Source organism: Phacochoerus africanus, chromosome 8, assembly GCF_016906955.1.
Source record: "Phacochoerus africanus isolate WHEZ1 chromosome 8, ROS_Pafr_v1, whole genome shotgun sequence".
In the NCBI taxonomy this organism is placed as follows: domain Eukaryota; kingdom Metazoa; phylum Chordata; class Mammalia; order Artiodactyla; family Suidae; genus Phacochoerus; species Phacochoerus africanus.
This window is the reverse complement of record NC_062551.1, coordinates 91775326-91793321: the sequence shown is the minus strand read 5'-3', so window position 1 is coordinate 91793321 and position 17996 is coordinate 91775326. Positions and strand designations below refer to the sequence as shown.

Below are 17996 nucleotides of genomic sequence, written 5' to 3'. Positions count from 1 at the left end.
TACATAGGACATATAAAGCTGTAAGATACAGATATAAAATTAGGTATATCTTTCTGAAATTTCTTTTTTTCTTTTTTTTCTTTTGTCTTTTGTCTTTTTAGGGCCGCACCCACGGCATACAGAAGTTCCCAGACTAGGGGTTGAATAGGAGCTGTAGCTGCCGGCCTACACTGCAGCCACAGCAACGCAGGATCTGAGGTGCATCGGTGACTTATACCACAGTTCATGGCAACGCGGGATCGTTAACCCACTGAGTAAGGCCAGGGATCAAAGTCGCGTCCTCATGGAAACTAGTTGGGTTCATTAACCACTGAGCCAGGACAGGAACTCCAGAGATTTCTAATTTAACCAATGGCAAGTCAACTAAAGTAGTTTGGAGGCTACATTCTCAGACATCCTGGGAATGTGGATTCACTCTCTACTGCTGGAAAGTTTGATAAGCACTGAATTAAAACTCATGCTTTCTCGCTCTCTCTTTTTTTTTTTTTTGCCACATTTGTGGCATGTGGAAGTTCCCAGGGACCAGAGCCACAGCAGTGAGGGACAACACCAGATCCTTAATCCACTGAGCCACCAGGGAACTCCAAAGCTTATGTTCTGTTAAGTATAGCTAACAAATTAACAAAAAAATTTTCTGAAAATAAGGAAAGTCTTAAAATTATTTAACTGAAACAAAGTAGTAATTCTACAGTTAAACTCTTTCACATGCCCAATATCTGCCAGCAAATATAAAAGTTTTCAGAGTTCCCACTGTGGTGCAACAGGATTGGCAGTGTCTCTGCAGCAGTAGGATGCAGGTTCTATCCCTGGCTGGTGCAGTGGGTTAAAGGATCCTGTGTTTCAACTGCAGGCTTGGATCTAATCCCTGGCCCAGGAACTCCATATGCTGTGAGGTGGTAAGAAAAAAAAAAAGTCAAAGTTTTCTATGAAGTATTATCATCCAAAAGAAGCATATGGGGAGTTCCTGTTGTGGCTCAGTGGGTTACAAACCTGACGAATATCCATGAGGATGCCGGCTTGATCTGTGGCCTCGGTCAGTGGGTTAAGGATCCGGCGTTGCCATGAGCTATGGTGTACGTCACCGACATGGTTTGGATCCTGCATTGCTGTGGCTGTGGTGTAGGCTGGCAGCTGCAGCTCTGGTACGACCCCTAGCCTGGGAACTCCCATATGCTGCGGGTACGGCCCTAAAAAGAAAAAAAAAAAAAAAGAAAGAAAAAGAGAGAGAGAGAGAAGCATGTACAAAGGAACAATGAGGTATTTTACATTTTTTTTAAAGTTTTACCTTAAGGACCCAGTTTAGAGAGATGTATTCTTTTAGGCTACTTATATTCTGGTATTTTCATAAAAATAAGTCCCTCTCAGGAGTTCCTGTTGTGGCGCGGTGGAAATGAATCTGACTAGGAACCATGAGGTTGCAGGTTTGATCCCCAGCCTCGATCAGTGGGTTAAGGATCCGGTGTTGCTGTGAGCTGCGGTGTAGGTCACAGATGCAGCTCGGATCTGGCGTTGTTGCTCTGGCTGTGGTGTAGGCCAGCAGCTGTATATCTGATTAGACCCCTAGCCTGGGAACCTCCACATGCTGTGGGTGCGGCCCTGAAAAAAAAGAAAAAAAAAAAGTCCCTCTCAAGATGACAAAGGGGATACAATTTAATTACTGAAAGTTTCACCTAATTTCATCCAGAGAAGAGTATTTCTTTCTCCTTTTTCTGAAATTAAAAAACATGTTTAAGAGTGGAAGTTCCTGAATCAAAACATTTGACCAGAGTAAGGCTTACCTGTATTCCAGCATGGCTACAGAGGTAAAAATCAAACTCATATGGGTGTGTAATGTCTGTATCAACTGTTGTTCCAGCTGGGATATTGCCACTTCTTCCAACCTAGATTTGTTTGGTCAAAGTTTAAACAAATAAGACAAAGGTAAGGAATGTGTCTGAAAGCACTTTTCAAAAGGTTTAAATACATAGGCTGATCCCATGTTTCACTACTTTCAGCTTGAAATATTACTTCAGCAGGCATTAACAGCAGACCTTATTCTAGTCCTAGTTCCTATTCTTAAAAGTTGCTGAAAGTGAGAGCTAATAAGAATTATTAGTCTCCACTGATGCTTAGCTATTAGTTGATCCTAATACATATAGAAGTGCTCCAATTTATTGTATCTGTGCATGGCAGGTACTCCTGAATGTGTAATTTTATGAAAATTAACATTTTCCTTGGAGAACCCTATATTTTTAGAGGGAAAGAATGCTGACAACAGCATCAACTAGAGCCATCATTTGTTAACCATTTAGATGTCAGGTACTTAACACACATTATTTCTCTTCCTGATAATCCTGCATGTTAGGCATTATTTCCATTTGTTGCGAGAGGTGGGTGTAACTACAGCTCCGGAATAGAAAATAACTTGCCCAATAGCATATAATACAGGGCAGAACAGAGAGTCAAACATGGAAAGGACTGAAAAGACCCCATTCCTTCTATTTCATATTAGCAGTTTCAGTATCTTATAAGGAAAAAGACACCACAATTTTCTCTAAGTGGATACGTGATGTGAATAAAACAGTTCAAAATTCCTAATGACGAAAAGCTCATAATAAAACAGTTTAAAATGCATATGTATACTCCCCTCTTATCCCTAACATTTAAAATCATTAATTATAAGTTGAGGTTTACATGGCTAACAAATCAGAAACTATTTTACTGACTCAGACATTATTTCTGCTGTGTGAGGGACTCCTATCAGGTGGTGGTTTGAGTTAAAGTTGTGTAACTATAACCAGCTAACCTTCACCAAAGCACAAAACAAAGAAAACAGTTCATAATTTACCAAATTATGCTTTTCTTAACACATAAATCTCCTAATTTATACATATATTAAAAGTTTTCCTCTATTTAGAGAGGCAGCAGAATGCCTGGGTTCTTATGACAGCTCTGCCAGTTTCTAGTCATGAAATCTGGGGTCCAGTATTTTCCTCTCTGTGTCTCTCTCCTCATTTATAATTACCTCTCATCTATTATGATTAGTTGTATTTAGAGCAAAGGTGAAAAAAAGCAAGCAAATGAAAGAAAGGCACAATTAAACATCAGTTGTTAGTAATCATTAAATCTAACTTAAGTTTTCCTAATACAACTTTTGAAGAAACCTTTGGTTTTCTAGGTACAGAAATGTGCCTAGTAATTTGGTGTCAAAGGCCTTTAACAACATGGAAGCCAAAATAAAACTATCATTGCTGCTATTAGAGATGTGGTATAGGACAGTGGTTAAGAGCACTTTGGAGCCAGATTGCTTTTTATTTTATTTTATTTTTTGGCCACCCCTGCAGCATGTGGAAGTTATGGGTCCAGGAACTGAACCCGAGGCACAGTAGTGACAATGTTGGATCCTTAACCCGCTGCACCACCAGGAAACTCCAGATTGCTTATTTTGAGCTCTACAAATTTCTAGCTTTGTAACCTTGGGAGGTCATTTAACCTTCATGGCACAGTTTCCTCCTGTGGAAAATGGGGATAATAAGGACCTCATGGTGTTGTTTATGAGAATTAAATGAGTTAAATTTATAAAAAATATCTAGAGCAGTGTCTGCTACTGGGACCTCTTTTTCTCTATTACTACCACAATTACCACCACTCTACAACTAACTTTTTTTTTTTTTTTTTTTTTAGGACCGCACCTGCGGCATATGGAGCTTCCCAGGCTAGGAGTCAAATTGGAAATATAGCCCCTGGCCTATTCCACAGCCACAGTACCAGATCTGAGCAGAGTCTGCAACTTACACCACAGCTGATAGCAACAATGGATCCTTAACCCACTGATCAAGGCCAGGGATCGAACCTGCATTCTGGTGGATACTAGTCAGATTCGTTTCTGATGAGCCACGACAGTAACTCTGCAACTAACTTTGACTGAGGGCTTAGAATGTGCCAGGCACCATTCTAAGTACATCACATACTTAAGTTTTTAAAATCCTCTCAAAAACTCAAATAAGGTAATATTAATATTGTCCAAACCCTGTTCAGAAAGAAACAGGCACAGAGATGTGAAGTTACTAGCCCAAATTTACACAATGAGTATAGTCAAAGACCAAATACATGCCAAAGACAAGACATACTCCTCTCTTTCTCAGTTTTTCTCTTAAACTGCATTCCCAAGGGGACAGTGACCCTTGCAATCCTCAGATTTCTCTGCTCTAAGGTTTGCAGGATGGGGACAGAGCATTGCAAATGAAAGTTAGTTTGCATGAATTTTCACTAATAACTTCAGAAAGTTCCTTGCTTGTAAAGATAATTTTCACAAGGTATTTTAAAAAGAGAACATACCTTTTCTCTTCTGAACATTTAAAGAAAATATGAATAAAAAGAACAAATTTAAAACTATGAGTTTCTTCACAACAAAAATATATAATGGGATTCTGAGTATTTGGAGTGTCACTAGAAGTTCTAGAGTATTAAAAATTAACCTATACTGATGCTTCTATACTCATAACTTGCTTTATTGTAACCCACTACTATATATATTAGAAACTCTACTGTTGGCAGAGAGCCTTTGTTAAGTGCTCTATGAACTATGCTAGAAAAAACTTTGCTCATAAAAGTATTTCAACAGGTGTAAGCTTACCCTTTCAGTCCTATCAGCACAAAATAATCGAGTGTGATGTCTCTTCTGAACTACAATGTAAGTTATTCCAGGTTGATAGTCTTTCTCCAAACTGATGCAGGCTTCCCGAATTGCTAGTAGTTCATAATACAATACCTAGAGAAGATGAAATGGAAAGATTTGACAGAGTCAGCTGTTCTCTTATACATACTTCAAAGTAAGATACTGATTCTCAGGATTTCCTAATCTCATCACTTTATAGCTAATTATCCCTCTCTATTCCATCTTAGCTATTATCAGAACGTGGTTTTAGTGATCAGAGCTTACACAAACACAGTAAACATTTTAAAAGGGAAAAATCTAAGGAAGTGACAAAAATTGACTTTAGGAACTCTCAGTTTAATTAAGGCCTCTAGCTTTAGAAGTAGATACCATATTATAAACACAGTATCTGATTTAACAATAGGATGATGAGAATCCCAGGTAACCAACCTGCCTAAATTGCCCCTCTGAAACACCATCCCGATAAAAGATGATACGAGTAGGTTTGAACCGAGTTGACTTATAAAATTGAATGAGAAGTTCTCGGACCATGGAGGCAAGGTCCTGGATGATCTCCTGACGGGGTCTCTGAACTCTTACTGTAGCACAGTATCTGCTTGGGTGGGCATCCATACTACCTACAACCTAGGTTGGAAAAGGTAAGAAAAAAATAGCAATTAGGATGATCAAAACTATACGAATATGAATTTTACCACAAAAAAACCTGAAAAAAAAGTACACGGATTTCATTTAAATTTGTATTTAATATAACCTTAACTACATATAACTATTCATTCTGAAAGTAATAAAAATAGATAATTCCAGTGAAGAACAGAATAAAAGACCCAATTTAGGATCAAAAACTATTTTCCTATAAGTAGGTTGTACTTCATATTTAACATTTTGATTCTAATTTATAGACATTGCTGGTAGACTTAAATATTAGTAAGGATAGAAAGACCAAAAAAATGTACACAGAGAGAAGAAAAGGGAGATATATAAAAAAGAGGGCCCATTCAAATCCTTCATTTATCTTTTTATTTATTTATTTTTTGCCTGTTTTTTAGGGCTGCACCTGTGGCACATGGAGGCTCCCAGGCTAGGGGTCAAATTGGAGCTGTAGCTGCCTGCCTACGCCGGAGCCACAGCAATGTGGGATCTGTGCCACATCTGCGACCTACACCACAGCTCACAGCAACGCCAGATCCTTAATCCACTGAGTGAAGCCAGGGATTGAACCTGCAACCTCATGGTTCCTAGTCAGATTCGTTTCCACTGTGCCATGATGGGAACTCCTTCATTTATCTTTACAGCCCTTACAGTTTAGGAAACCTCCCCAGAAAGACTTTGGCATCATCTTAGAATTGTTTCATAAATTTGAAAAGAATTTTTCCTCTTTTACTGCAATGTTCTAGACAAGAAGCCTGGAATCTATACTTAAGTCTTTTTTTTTTGTGGCCACATGCACAGCATATGGAAGCTCCTGGGACAGGGATGGAATCTGAGCTGCAGCTATGACAACACCAGATCCTTAACCTGCTGCACCACAAGGGAACTCCTATATTTAGTCTTATAGATTTGTATTTATGCTCTGTATCTGGTCCCCAAAGAAGTTAATCTTGGTTTTGAGAGTAGTTATCTTAATTTTCTCTTTCTGTGTCTTCTTTTTTTTGGCGGGGGGTCTTTTTAGGGTGACACCCATGGCATATGGAGGTTCCCAAGTTAGGGGTCAAATCAGAGCTATAGCTGCCAGCCTACGCCACAGGCACAGCACTGCCAGATCCAAGCCACATCTGTGACCTACAACACAGCTCATGGCAACACTGGATCCTTAAATCACTGAACGTGGCCAGGGATCAAACCTGTGTCTTCATGGATACTAGTTGGATTAGTTTCTGCTGAGCCATGACGGGAACTCCCTCTCTGTGTCTTAATATTGTTATGTGTTTGGAGCAGACGGAACTCTGAAGCGTGAACTTATAAGTTCACTTTGACTGCAGTCACTCACAGACATACTGAAGCATGATCTCTGGAATCAGAATATTTAAAAATGTCCACACATCACTGTAATCAGAGCCTGGGCCAAGAACCAGCTGGTTGTTCTACCTCCAGCTTCTCTTTCTTCCAGGGCAGTATCTATACCAAAGTTATGTTTAAAAAAGGGGAACTCTGGGAATTACCGTTGTGGTTCAGCAGGAAACGAACCTGACTAGTACCCATGAGGATTTGGGTTCGATCCCTGGCCTCACTCAGTGGGTTAAGGATCCGGTATTGCTGTGAGCTGTGGTGTAGGTCATGGACACAGCTCAGATACTGTGTTGCTGTGGCTGTGGTATAGATTGGCAGCTGCAGCTCTGATTCAACCCCTACCCTGGGAACTTACACATGCCGCAGGTGACGGCTGCCCTAAAAAGAAAAATAAATAAATAAATAAAACAAAAAGGGGAACTCTGCACTCCCATGTTCACTGCAGCATTATTTATAACAGCTAAGACATGGAATCAACCTAAGTGTCCACTGATAGATGAATGAATAAAGAAAATGTGGCATATACATATAAGAGAATATTATTTGGCTATAAAAAAGAATGAAATCTTGCCATTTGTGAGAACATGGATGGCCCTGAGGGCATAAGCTAGGTGAAACAGGGCAGAGAAAGACAAATACCATAGGATGTCACTTACATGTGGACTCTAAAACCAAAAAACCGAAAAACTCAACTGAGTTAATAGATAAAGAGAACAGATCAGTGGTTGACAAAGGGGTGGGGTATAGGTGAAATGGGTCAAAAGGTACAAACTTCCAGGAGTTTCCTTTGTGGCTCACTGGGTTAAGGACCTGGCATTGTACCTATGAGGATGCAGGTTTGATCCCTGATCCCACTCAGTAGGTTAAGGATCTAGCATTGCCATAAGCTTCGGCGTAGGTCACAGATGCAGCTCAGATCTGGTGTTGCCGTGGCTTCAGTGTAGGCTGGCAGCTATGTCTCCGATTCAACCTCTAGCCTGGGAACTTCCATATGCTGCAGGTTCAGCTCTTAAAAATTTTTTTTTTACATTTCTCTTTGGTCTTAGGTTAGATTAGAAAATAATCACAAGAAAGTAAGCTAGAACCCGTCTACTTCTTTATGAACACAGAACTGCATCTACTTCTTCTTAATCTTCTCTATGTTAAAAAAAAGAAAAAGGAAACCTGACCGTTTCTCTCTCACTACTAAAAAATAAATTCATACTGCTTCTGATGGCAAAAAAACCCTCACAAAATCTTGCCACACAGCCTGCTATACTACATTTCAATTCACTGCATTTGGAATTCCCCAAACACACTATACATTTGCAATTTTAACTTACAGCACTATCATGGCAGTATTTATTATTCCATGTGGCATTTATTTTATTTATTTATTTATTTATTTCTTTTTTGCCATTTATTGGGCTGCTCTCGTGGCATATGGATTTCCCAGGCCAGGGGTCTAATTGGAGCTGGAGCCACCGGCCTACACCAGAGCCACAGCAACATGGGATCCGAGCCGAGTCTGCAACCTATACCACAGCTCACGGCAACACCAGATCTTTAACCCACTGAGCAAGGCCAGGGATAGAACCCGCAACCTCATGGTTCCTAGTCGGATTCGTTAACCACTGTGCCACGACGGGAACTCTTTTATTTTATTTTATTTTTTTAGGGCTGCATGCATGGCATGTGGAAGTCCCCAGGCTTAGGGGTTGAATCCGAGCTGTAGCTGGTGGGCTCTGCCTTAGCCACAGCAACGCCAGTTCTGAGCTGCGTCTGCTATCTACACCACAGCTGACAGCAATGGGGGATCCTTAACTCGCTGACTGGGGCCAGGGACTGAACTCATATATTCATGGATACTAGTCAGGTTCATTACCACTGAGCCACAACTAATTCCCTATGTGGCCTTTTTTTTTTTTTTTTTTTCCCCCGTCTTTTTAGTACTGCATCCAGGCTAGGGGTTGAATTGGAGCTCCAGCTGCTGGCCTAGGCCACAGTCACAGCAACTTGGGATCTGAACCGCATCTGTGACCTACACCACAGCTCACGGCAACGCTGGGTCCTTGACCCACTGAACAAGGCCAGGGATGGAACCCGCATCCTTATAGATACTAGTCAGGTTTGTTAACCACTGAACCACAATGGGAACTCCCCTATGTGGCATTTATTACTTACATTGATTTTCACACTGGTCTTTAAGTTCTTAAGAAGAGAAGATATATGCAAAAAGAGTCACATTCTATTTACAAGACCCCTGATAATTATAAAAGAAAATTAACATTTGGTAGAAATGGATTTAGGAAAAAAGAACAACAACAACCCAGAAGTCTAAAAGAATTTAAATGTGCTTAAGCATTCTTGGAAAACCACCCTAAGATAGCAAATCCAAAGTAAGTGTTGGGAATTTTTTTTATCATTTTATTTTCTGTAAGAACATAATAATGAACATCAGAGATGGTGCAATACTACCTCTAGGACACTTTAAATGTACAGTTTATGCATAACATTAAGAATACAAAGAAACATAATTTTTATTTTATTTTATTTTATTTTATTTTTTTGTCTTTTTGTTGTTGTTGTTGCTATAAATGCCGCTCCCTCGGCATATGGAGGTTCCCAGGCTAGGGGTTGAATCGGAGCTGTAGCCACTGGCCTACGCCAGAGCCACAGCAACGCGGAATCCGAGCCGCGTCTGCAACCTACACCACAGCTCACGGCAACGCCGGATTGTTAACCCACTGAGCAAGGGCAGGGACCGAACCCGCAACCTCATGGTTCCTAGTCGGATTCGTTAACCACTGCGCCACGACGGGAACTCCAGAAACATAATTTTTAATAGATAAAAGTCAACTTTCTTTTTTTTTTTTTTTGACCACACTCACGGCAAAAGTTCCTGTGCCAAGGATGAAATCCAAAGCCACAGCTGTGACAATGCCTAATCCCTAACTGCTAAGCCACCAGGGAACTCCCTAAGAGCCAATTTTCTTCATTAATGAAAACAGCTTTGCAGCGTACTCACTGTGGCATACTGGGATCAGAGGTGTCTCTGCAGTACTGATGCAAGTTTGATCCCCTGCTTGGCACAGTGGGTTAAAGGACCTGGTGTTGCTCTGTAGGTTGCAACTGTGGCTTGGATCTGATTCCTGGCCCAGGAACTTCACATGCCACAGGGCGGCCAAAGAAAAAGAAGAAAAAAATAAAAGAAAAAGAAAATGGCTTTGGTATCATATGTGAAAATTTTAATTTTTATAAAAAATTTTTGGCTGCCCTGCAGCATATGGAACTCCCAGGCCACAGATCAGACCCAAGCCACAGTCATGACCGAAGCTGCAGCTGGGACAATGCAGGATCCTTAACCCACCATGCTGGGCTAGGGATCAAACCTGTGTTCCAGTGTTTCTAAGATGCTGCCGATCCCATTGCACCACAGTGGGAGCTCCTTAAAATTTTAATATTACTACTAATTTCAAGGAGAGATTAAGATTTATCAGATTTCTTAAATAAAAATTTAAGTAAAGATTACAATGGATGATAGAAAAATATGTAAATAGTCTTACAGTTTAATTCCTGAAATTTATCAAGTGTGCCTAAAATATGTTGACATTTTAAAAATGTTGGCATTTATTAAAATCAAGCAATTTTCAAGTTGTGTAAAATATCCCATCTGGCTTTATGAAATTTATAAAAAAAACACTCTTGAATGGACACAGAAGATTTTACAAGTATAAAAGTGGGCATAAGATATAACAGGCAGATGTTAAAAGTAAGAGAGGCAGTGTTAAAACAAAGAATTCAAGGGCAAAGTATTAAACTGGACAAAGGTGGAAGATATTTTATACTGAAACAAATGCAACCCACCAAGCTTATGCATAATGCAGTTTTCTGTAACAAAGACATTACTGAAATATAGAAACAAATTCTTTGAATTATAAAAAGTAACTGAAAATACATAATCATGGGGAGATCAAGCAGATAAATCAAAATCGGATACAGAATAACTGAGTAATATAATTAATAAAGTTGATTTAATAGATATCAATGGAACTTGTAGCCTCCAAACCAGAGAATAATCATTCTTTTCAATAACCCAAAGAATATTTGAAAGTTGGCTCTAGATATATCTTACTCTATATGTAGTACTATAAAACTTCATAAATATATTTTAAAAACTTTACGTGTACTTATGAAAGTTGGCTTCAAAGAAAATGTCTTTAAAATTCAGAAAGCTGAGGAGTTCCCATGGTGGCTCAGTGGAGACGAATGAATCTGACTAGCATCTATGAGGATGCAAGTATGATCCCTGGCCTCACTCAGTGGGTTAAGGATCCGGTGTTGCAGTGAGCTGTGGTGTAGGTCGCAGACACGGCTGGGATCTGGTGTTGCTATGGCTGTGGCGTAGGCCAGCAGCTACAGCTTCGATTCAACCCCTAGCCTGGGAACGCTCCATATGCCATGGGTGCGGCCCTAAAAAAAAAAAAAAAAAATTCAGAAAAGCTGCAACCAAAATGTTGATCTTTGTCTTAGATAAGATTAGCCTGTCTAACGATACTCACAGCAGCAATAGAAGGCTTCTTCCCATCACCGGCTGGTGGATGAGTGACATCTGCTCCCAAAAAAATCACTGGTTGCTGGAACACAGAAGGTCTTAAACATATTTTTAAAAAGAGTTAGATAATTCATTTTTTTCATTATCTATTTTACTGTTTCATACTACTACAACACAACTGCCAATTGCTGGCACAGCCTAGAGGAGGTCCTTTATTGAAAGCTTCATAGACCTGAACTACTGACAGCTTTATTCTCTTAATTCATGAATCCCTAGTAAGTGAAACAAAAGCTATCATAATGAGTATCCAATGTCTTATTCAGAGCCTTAGGCAGTGGTGCTGGTGGTTGCAAAGGGTCAACTGCTGCTAGTATTCTTCATAATAGGCATAAAATGATAAACTTCCTCATATTAACCTACTAATTTGTATCAATCTCTCTTTAATCTACTTTCATTTTAAGCCAATGTAATCTCTCAAGGATATAAAGAATCATTAAATTATACTGGAAGGGATTATGGGAGTCTACTACTCCCCCTGCCTGCACTGACCTAAAGTATAAAATTTGAGTAACATGTATTTAAGAGTCATGAAGTAGCTAGTACTTCATTTAATTTTAAAACTGTATTATTTAAGATTCAAATGACTGTTTCTCTTAGTTCTTGGAGCTGTTGATAAAATTCTAGATTGATCTCATTTATGAATATCATTTTACAGTTAATAGGGCTGGGAAATAGAGGCAGTATGGAAGAACAGGAAAAAAAAGAGCCTTTCTGTCAAATACACATAGGTCCATCCTTATTCTAATGCTTATTCATGGTGCATACTGATCAAGATATTTAACTTTTTAGAGCCCTCGTTGCTTCAGCTGTTGAAAGGAAATCAGTTCGTTCAATTCTCCAAACAGCCTCTTCCCCAGCACACTACTCCTAGGTCATCATGTCTCATACTTCCTGAGAGCTCTTGGACATGATGACAATCTAACAGTAATATCTGTTGTCTCACTGACTGCAGAAGGAGTTGATACGGCTTACTTAACTGATTTAATTGATTGACATGCCTCCTCCACTAACCTCACCCTAAGACCTTACTTTCTTCTCTCATTTTCTAGGCAGGTAGCCTCACGATATGGGGTTGACTATCAATGAGGAAATTCTTGTGTTTCCCTCTGGAGCAGTGGAAACGAATCTGACTAGGAACCATGAGGTTGCAGGTTCGATCCCTGGCCTTGCTCATTGGGTTAAGGATCCGGCATTACCGTGAGCTGTGGTGTAGGTCACAGACGTGGTTCAGATCCTGCATTGCTGTGGATGTGGTGTAGGCTGGCAGCTCTAACTCCGATTAGACCTCTAAACTGGGAACCTCCATATGCTGTGGGTGTGGCCCTAAAGAAAAAAAAAAAGGGATAAAAAAAAAAGAGAAAATTCTTCAAGATGGGCTCTCCAGTGAGAAATAAACAAAGCTCTCAATACTTTCCACCCAGAGAAGAGGTACTTTGCATACTAAATGAAAATGGAGGTGAGAGGGATTTTTCATAAAGGAATCTCTTTTTTTTTGTCTTTTTGCCATTTCTTGGGCCGCTCCCACAGCATATGGAGGTTCCCAGGCTAGGGGTCTAACTGGAGCTGTAGCCACGTCTGTGACCTACACCACAGCTCACAGCAACACCAGATCCTTAGCCCACTGAGCAAGGGCAGGGATCGAACCCGCAACCTCATGGTTCCTAGTCGGATTCATTAACCACTGCGCCACGATGGGAACTCCCATAAAGGAATCTCTTAAATTTTGCCTATCAAACTTTTTGCCAAAATGACTACTTATCTCCCATGGCAGGAATTATCAAAGTTGTGTCTTACACAGATCTTAGATATGGCAATACATAGAAAAATTCAGATATGAAAAATAATGAATATTTTATTAGGTGATTAGCTTATCTTACCTTTGATGAGGTACAAGAATATTATTGATCCCTCCAAGTTTAACATTTATCTTTAGGCACAGATTTGAGAGAGTTTGAGGGGATGTTTTTATTACATTCTTGACTTGAACACATTGTGTGGCCATACCCAAAAGTGTATCTCCAACACGTTTCACCTCCGCTGTGAAATAAATACAAATACCTCTAGTTAGGAAAAAGGTCAAATTTTACTAAAAATTAAGCTGCTATGTATGTTTTCCCCTGTGAAATACATCAATGTTTTACAGGATATCAAAAATTAAACCAATATTAAAACAACGTTATTAAAATTTAAAGTATACTGCCTTGAAGATTAGCTTAAGTACTTAGTGATTTTTTCCAGTTGTTTTCTTCATATAAAAAAACATTTTTGTTGGAGTTCCCGTTGTGGCGCAATGGTTAACGAATCTTACTAGGAACCATGAGATTGTGGGTTTGGTCCCTGGCCTTGCTCAGTGGGTTAAGGATCTGGCATTGCCACGAGCTGTGGTGTAGGTTGCAGATGCGGCTCAGATCCCACGTTGCTGTGGCTGTGGCGTCGGCCGGCGGCTACAGCTCCTACAGCTCCGATTAGACCCCTAGCCTGGGAACCTCCACATGCTGCGGGAGCCGCCCTAGAAATGGCAAAAAGACAAAAAAAAAATTGTCATCACAAAAATAATATAATAAATGAAAATTTTCATATATAATCTCATTACTATTTAATTATACTCTTTTCCAGTAATTTCTCACTTGTATTATTTTAATAACACTATAATCATAGTATACTTACAGCTTTCAATCCTATTCTCCAAACTTTAATTTATAAATACAAAAGTAGTACAATATAAAAGCTTTTATCCTGTTCCTTTCCTTACCCTGTTTTCTGTCCCTTTTCCCCTCCTGCAATTTTTTTAAATGACTTTTATATTTTCCGTTATAGCTGGTTTACAGTGTTCTGTCAATTTTCTACTGTACAGCGAAGTGACCCAGTCACACACACATATTCACATTCTTTTTCTCACATTATCCTCCATCATGCTCCATGATAAGTGACCAGATATAGTTCCCCAGGATCTCATTGCTTCCTCTTGCAATTTTAACTACCATGAAGACTTCAATGTATATAACGTCTTACATATATAACAAATTGAAAACACTTTAAAATAAAAATTGAGTGAGTTTCTGCTATGGTACAGTAGGTTAAGGATATGGCACTGCTGCAGCTGTGGTGTAGGCAGATTTGATCCCTGGCCTGGGAACTTCCATATACAATTGGCGGGGAGAGAAAAAAAATCAAAATTGAGACTATACTACATACTATTGTGCAACTTGTCATATTCACTTGATAATATATTATGTTCCAAATCTTTACATATATACATCCCTTATTATTTATAACAGCAGTAGTTACTCTGTTTTTAAACACCATAAGGTATCTAATCATTCATACACTGACATATTTTTAGCCTATTCCAGGTTTTTTTTTTGTCTTTCTAGGGCTGCACCTGGAGCATATGGAGGTTCCCAGTCTAGGGGCTGAACCAAAGCTGCAACTGCTGGCCTATGCCACAGCCATAGCAACGTGGGATCCGAGCTGTGTTTGCGACCTACACCACAGCTCATAGCAATGCTGGATCCTTAACCCACTGATTGAGGCCAGGGATGGAACCCGTGTCCTCATGGATACTAGTCAGATTCATTTTCGCTGAGCCACGATGTGAACTCCTGTTGCACGTTTTCTTTATTTCAAACAATGCTTTGAATAACACTTGTATATTTACTTTGTATAACTACAGCTTCAGGAATCAGAGGTATGGATATTTAACATTTTTATAGATACTGACAAACTGCGCCCCCCCCCGGCTGAAAAGATTTATTCATTCATTCAACAAATATTTAATGTCCATCTAATCATGCTAGTACTGTGTGAAGCTCAGTACAATGATGAGTTAAGATAGCTATCATTCTTGGAGTTACCTTGTGGAACAGTGGGTTAAGGAGCCAGCACTATCACTGCAGTGGCCCAGGTTGCTGCTGTGGCGTGGGTTCAGTCTCTGGCCAGGGAACTTCCACATGCCATATGTACAGCCAAAAAAAGGGGTGGGGAGAAACACTGTTTTTGGCCTCAGAGAGTTTATTGTCTAGTCAGAGAAAGAGGCATTAATTAAATAACCTCAAATTTAACTTTACAACTATGAACAACACAGAGGGATACACGGTGTCATAACACAATAATAGTGAGAGAATTTGACCTTGTCAGGGAAGTCAAGCAAAGCTTCTCCAAGGAAGGGATGTCTGAAACTAAAATTCAAAAGAAGAATGTGCATTTATTTGGTAAAGGGTGGAAAGTGGGTTAATGAGAGACAGTACAGGTAGAAGGATGAGGATGAAAACAGAGTTCCTGTGGGGAAAAAAACAAAGCGAGATGAATTCTGAAGAGGTAGGAAGTCATGGATTAGAACATGTAAACCCTAGGAAGATAATCCTACTTATCAATTTTTATCACTTGTATAATGAAAAACTACTGAAGTGGGAGCGATAGGGAAGGGGATAAAATCAGACTTGTCTTTCAGAAATACAACTCTGAACATTGGCTATAGAACCAACAGGTAAAACATTAGAAGTCATCACTTCCATCCTCATAACAAAAAAAGCTGAACGAACTGAAAATAAATGACTTGTCTTGGTCTTAGATCCATCAGAGAACTAAGGTAACAGCAAACTGCCGCCCCCCAAAACAAAATTATAGCCAAGATCAGCTTATCAGAAGCAAAAGCTGATGAAGCCAGTAACTGCAGAAACAATTACAGGGTAACTTCTATAACTCAACAAGAAAAAAGCCAAACAATCCAAATAAAAACGACCAAAGGACTTAAATAGATAGTCTCTGAAGAAGATGTACAAGTGGCTAATAAACACCTGAAAAGATGTTCCACAGCACCAGTCATTAGGGAAATGCAAATCAAAACCACAAGATACTGCTTAACACCCACTAAGCTTAGCTAAAATAAAATAAATAAGTAACAAGTACTGGCAAGAACGTAGAGAAATAAGAACCTTGTACATTGCTGATAGTAATGCAAAATGGTGTGGATTCGGTGGAAAGCATTTAAGCCTCAAAAAACTACAACAATTATTATACGATTCAGTACTTTCACTTCTGGGACTATACCCCCAAAAAGTGAAAGGAAGGACTGGAACTATATATTCATGTTCAAAGCAGCAATATTCACAATAGCCCAGAGGTAGAGGTAATCCAAGTGCCCAGATAAGATGAATAGATAAATAAAATGTATACATACATACAACGGGATACCTTTTTTTTTGGCTGCCCCACAGCATATGGAGCTCCCAGGCCAGGGATCAGATCTGAGCTGCAGTTGTGACCTAAGGGGCATCTGCGGCAACGCTGGATCCTTAACCCACTGTGCTGGGCAGGGGACTGAACCTGCATCCCAGCGCTCTGAAGATACCTGCTGGTCCTGTTGCACCACAGCAGGAGCTTACAATGGAATATTATTCAGACTTAAAAGGAAGAAAAATCTGACAGACAAACTGTGAGGACATTATGCTAAATGAAATAAACCAGTCATCAAAGGACAAATACTATGTGGTTCATTTTTATGAGGTAAATAGAATAGTCAAATTCATAGAGACAGAAGGAAGAATACAGATTTCTAGGGGCTGGGGAAAGGGGAGGAGGGAGTTACTGCAGAGTTTCAGTTTGAGATAATGAAAAAGCTCTGGAGATGGATAGTGGTGATGACTGTACAAAAGTGTGAATGTATTTAACGCCACTGAACTGTACACTTGTTAAAATGGCAAATTTTATGTTTTATATATATTTTGCCACAAAAGGGGGAATAAAATTCTGATACATGCCACAACTTAGGCAAACCTTGAGGATATTACTCTAAGTGAAATAAACCAGAAACAAAAGGATTTGTATTGTATGATTTCATTTATATGAGTTACTAGAATAAGTAAATTCATAGAGACAGAAAGTAGAATAGAGGCTACTAGGGGTTGGTGGATGGAGATGGGAAGTTATTGTTTAATGGGTACACTTCTGTTTGAGTTGATGAAAAAGTTCTAGAAATGGACAGTGGTGATGTTTGAACAATGCTCTAAATGTACTTAATACCACTGAATTGTGTACTTAAAAATGGTTAAAATCGTAAAATTTAAGTTATGTATATTTTACCACACATAGACACAAAATCTTGTTAACAAATAGTCAACTGAGGAACACACCCATTAAAACGGTGCATTAGATTTTTTTTTTTTTTTTTTGCTTTTTAGGGCTGCACTTGTGGCATATGGAAGTTTCCAGGCTAGTGGTCAAATCGGAGCTACAGCTGCTGGCCTACACCACAGCCACAGCAATGCCAAATTCTTAACCCACTAAGCGAGGCCAGGGATCGAACCCTCAACCTCACGGTTCCTAATCAGATTTGTTTCTGCTGTGCCACAATGGGAACTCCTTTTTTTTTTTTTTTTTTTTTTAAATGCTGCCTTGAAGCATATAGAAGTTCCCGGGCTAGGGGTCAAATCAGAGCTGCAATTGCAGCTTATGCCACAGCCACAGCAACTCAGGATCTGAGACCCATCTGTGACCTATGCTGCAGCTTGTGGCAATGCCAGATCCTTAATCCACTGAGCAAGACCAGGAATTGAACCCACATCCTCACAGACACTATGTCGGGTTCTTTGCCTGCTGAGCCACAATGGGAACTCCAAAACAGTACATCAGAAGGAATGAAAACTACAATCAAAATCTGACACCAGGGAGTTCCCGTTGTGGCTCAATGAGTTAAGAACCTGCTATAAAATTGGGTTGTGATGATCGTTGTACAACTAT

General features: G+C 39.5%; 1 protein-coding gene across 5 annotated transcripts in view; it reads right to left on the bottom strand.

Moving 5' to 3' along the window:
- LOC125134260 (protein argonaute-3) overlaps window positions 1-17996 on the bottom strand; it is a 141701-nt gene that overhangs the window by 17459 nt on the left and 106246 nt on the right. For all 5 annotated transcript variants that reach the window (XM_047793328.1, XM_047793330.1, XM_047793329.1 and 2 more), the window contains 5 exons: window positions 13136-13295; window positions 11206-11296; window positions 5087-5281; window positions 4616-4750; window positions 1779-1880 (listed from right to left, as the gene is read on the bottom strand). In XM_047793328.1, coding sequence (XP_047649284.1) covers window positions 1779-1880; window positions 4616-4750; window positions 5087-5281; window positions 11206-11296; window positions 13136-13295 — 683 coding nt within the window. The remainder of the gene's footprint in view (window positions 1-1778; window positions 1881-4615; window positions 4751-5086; window positions 5282-11205; window positions 11297-13135; window positions 13296-17996) is intronic.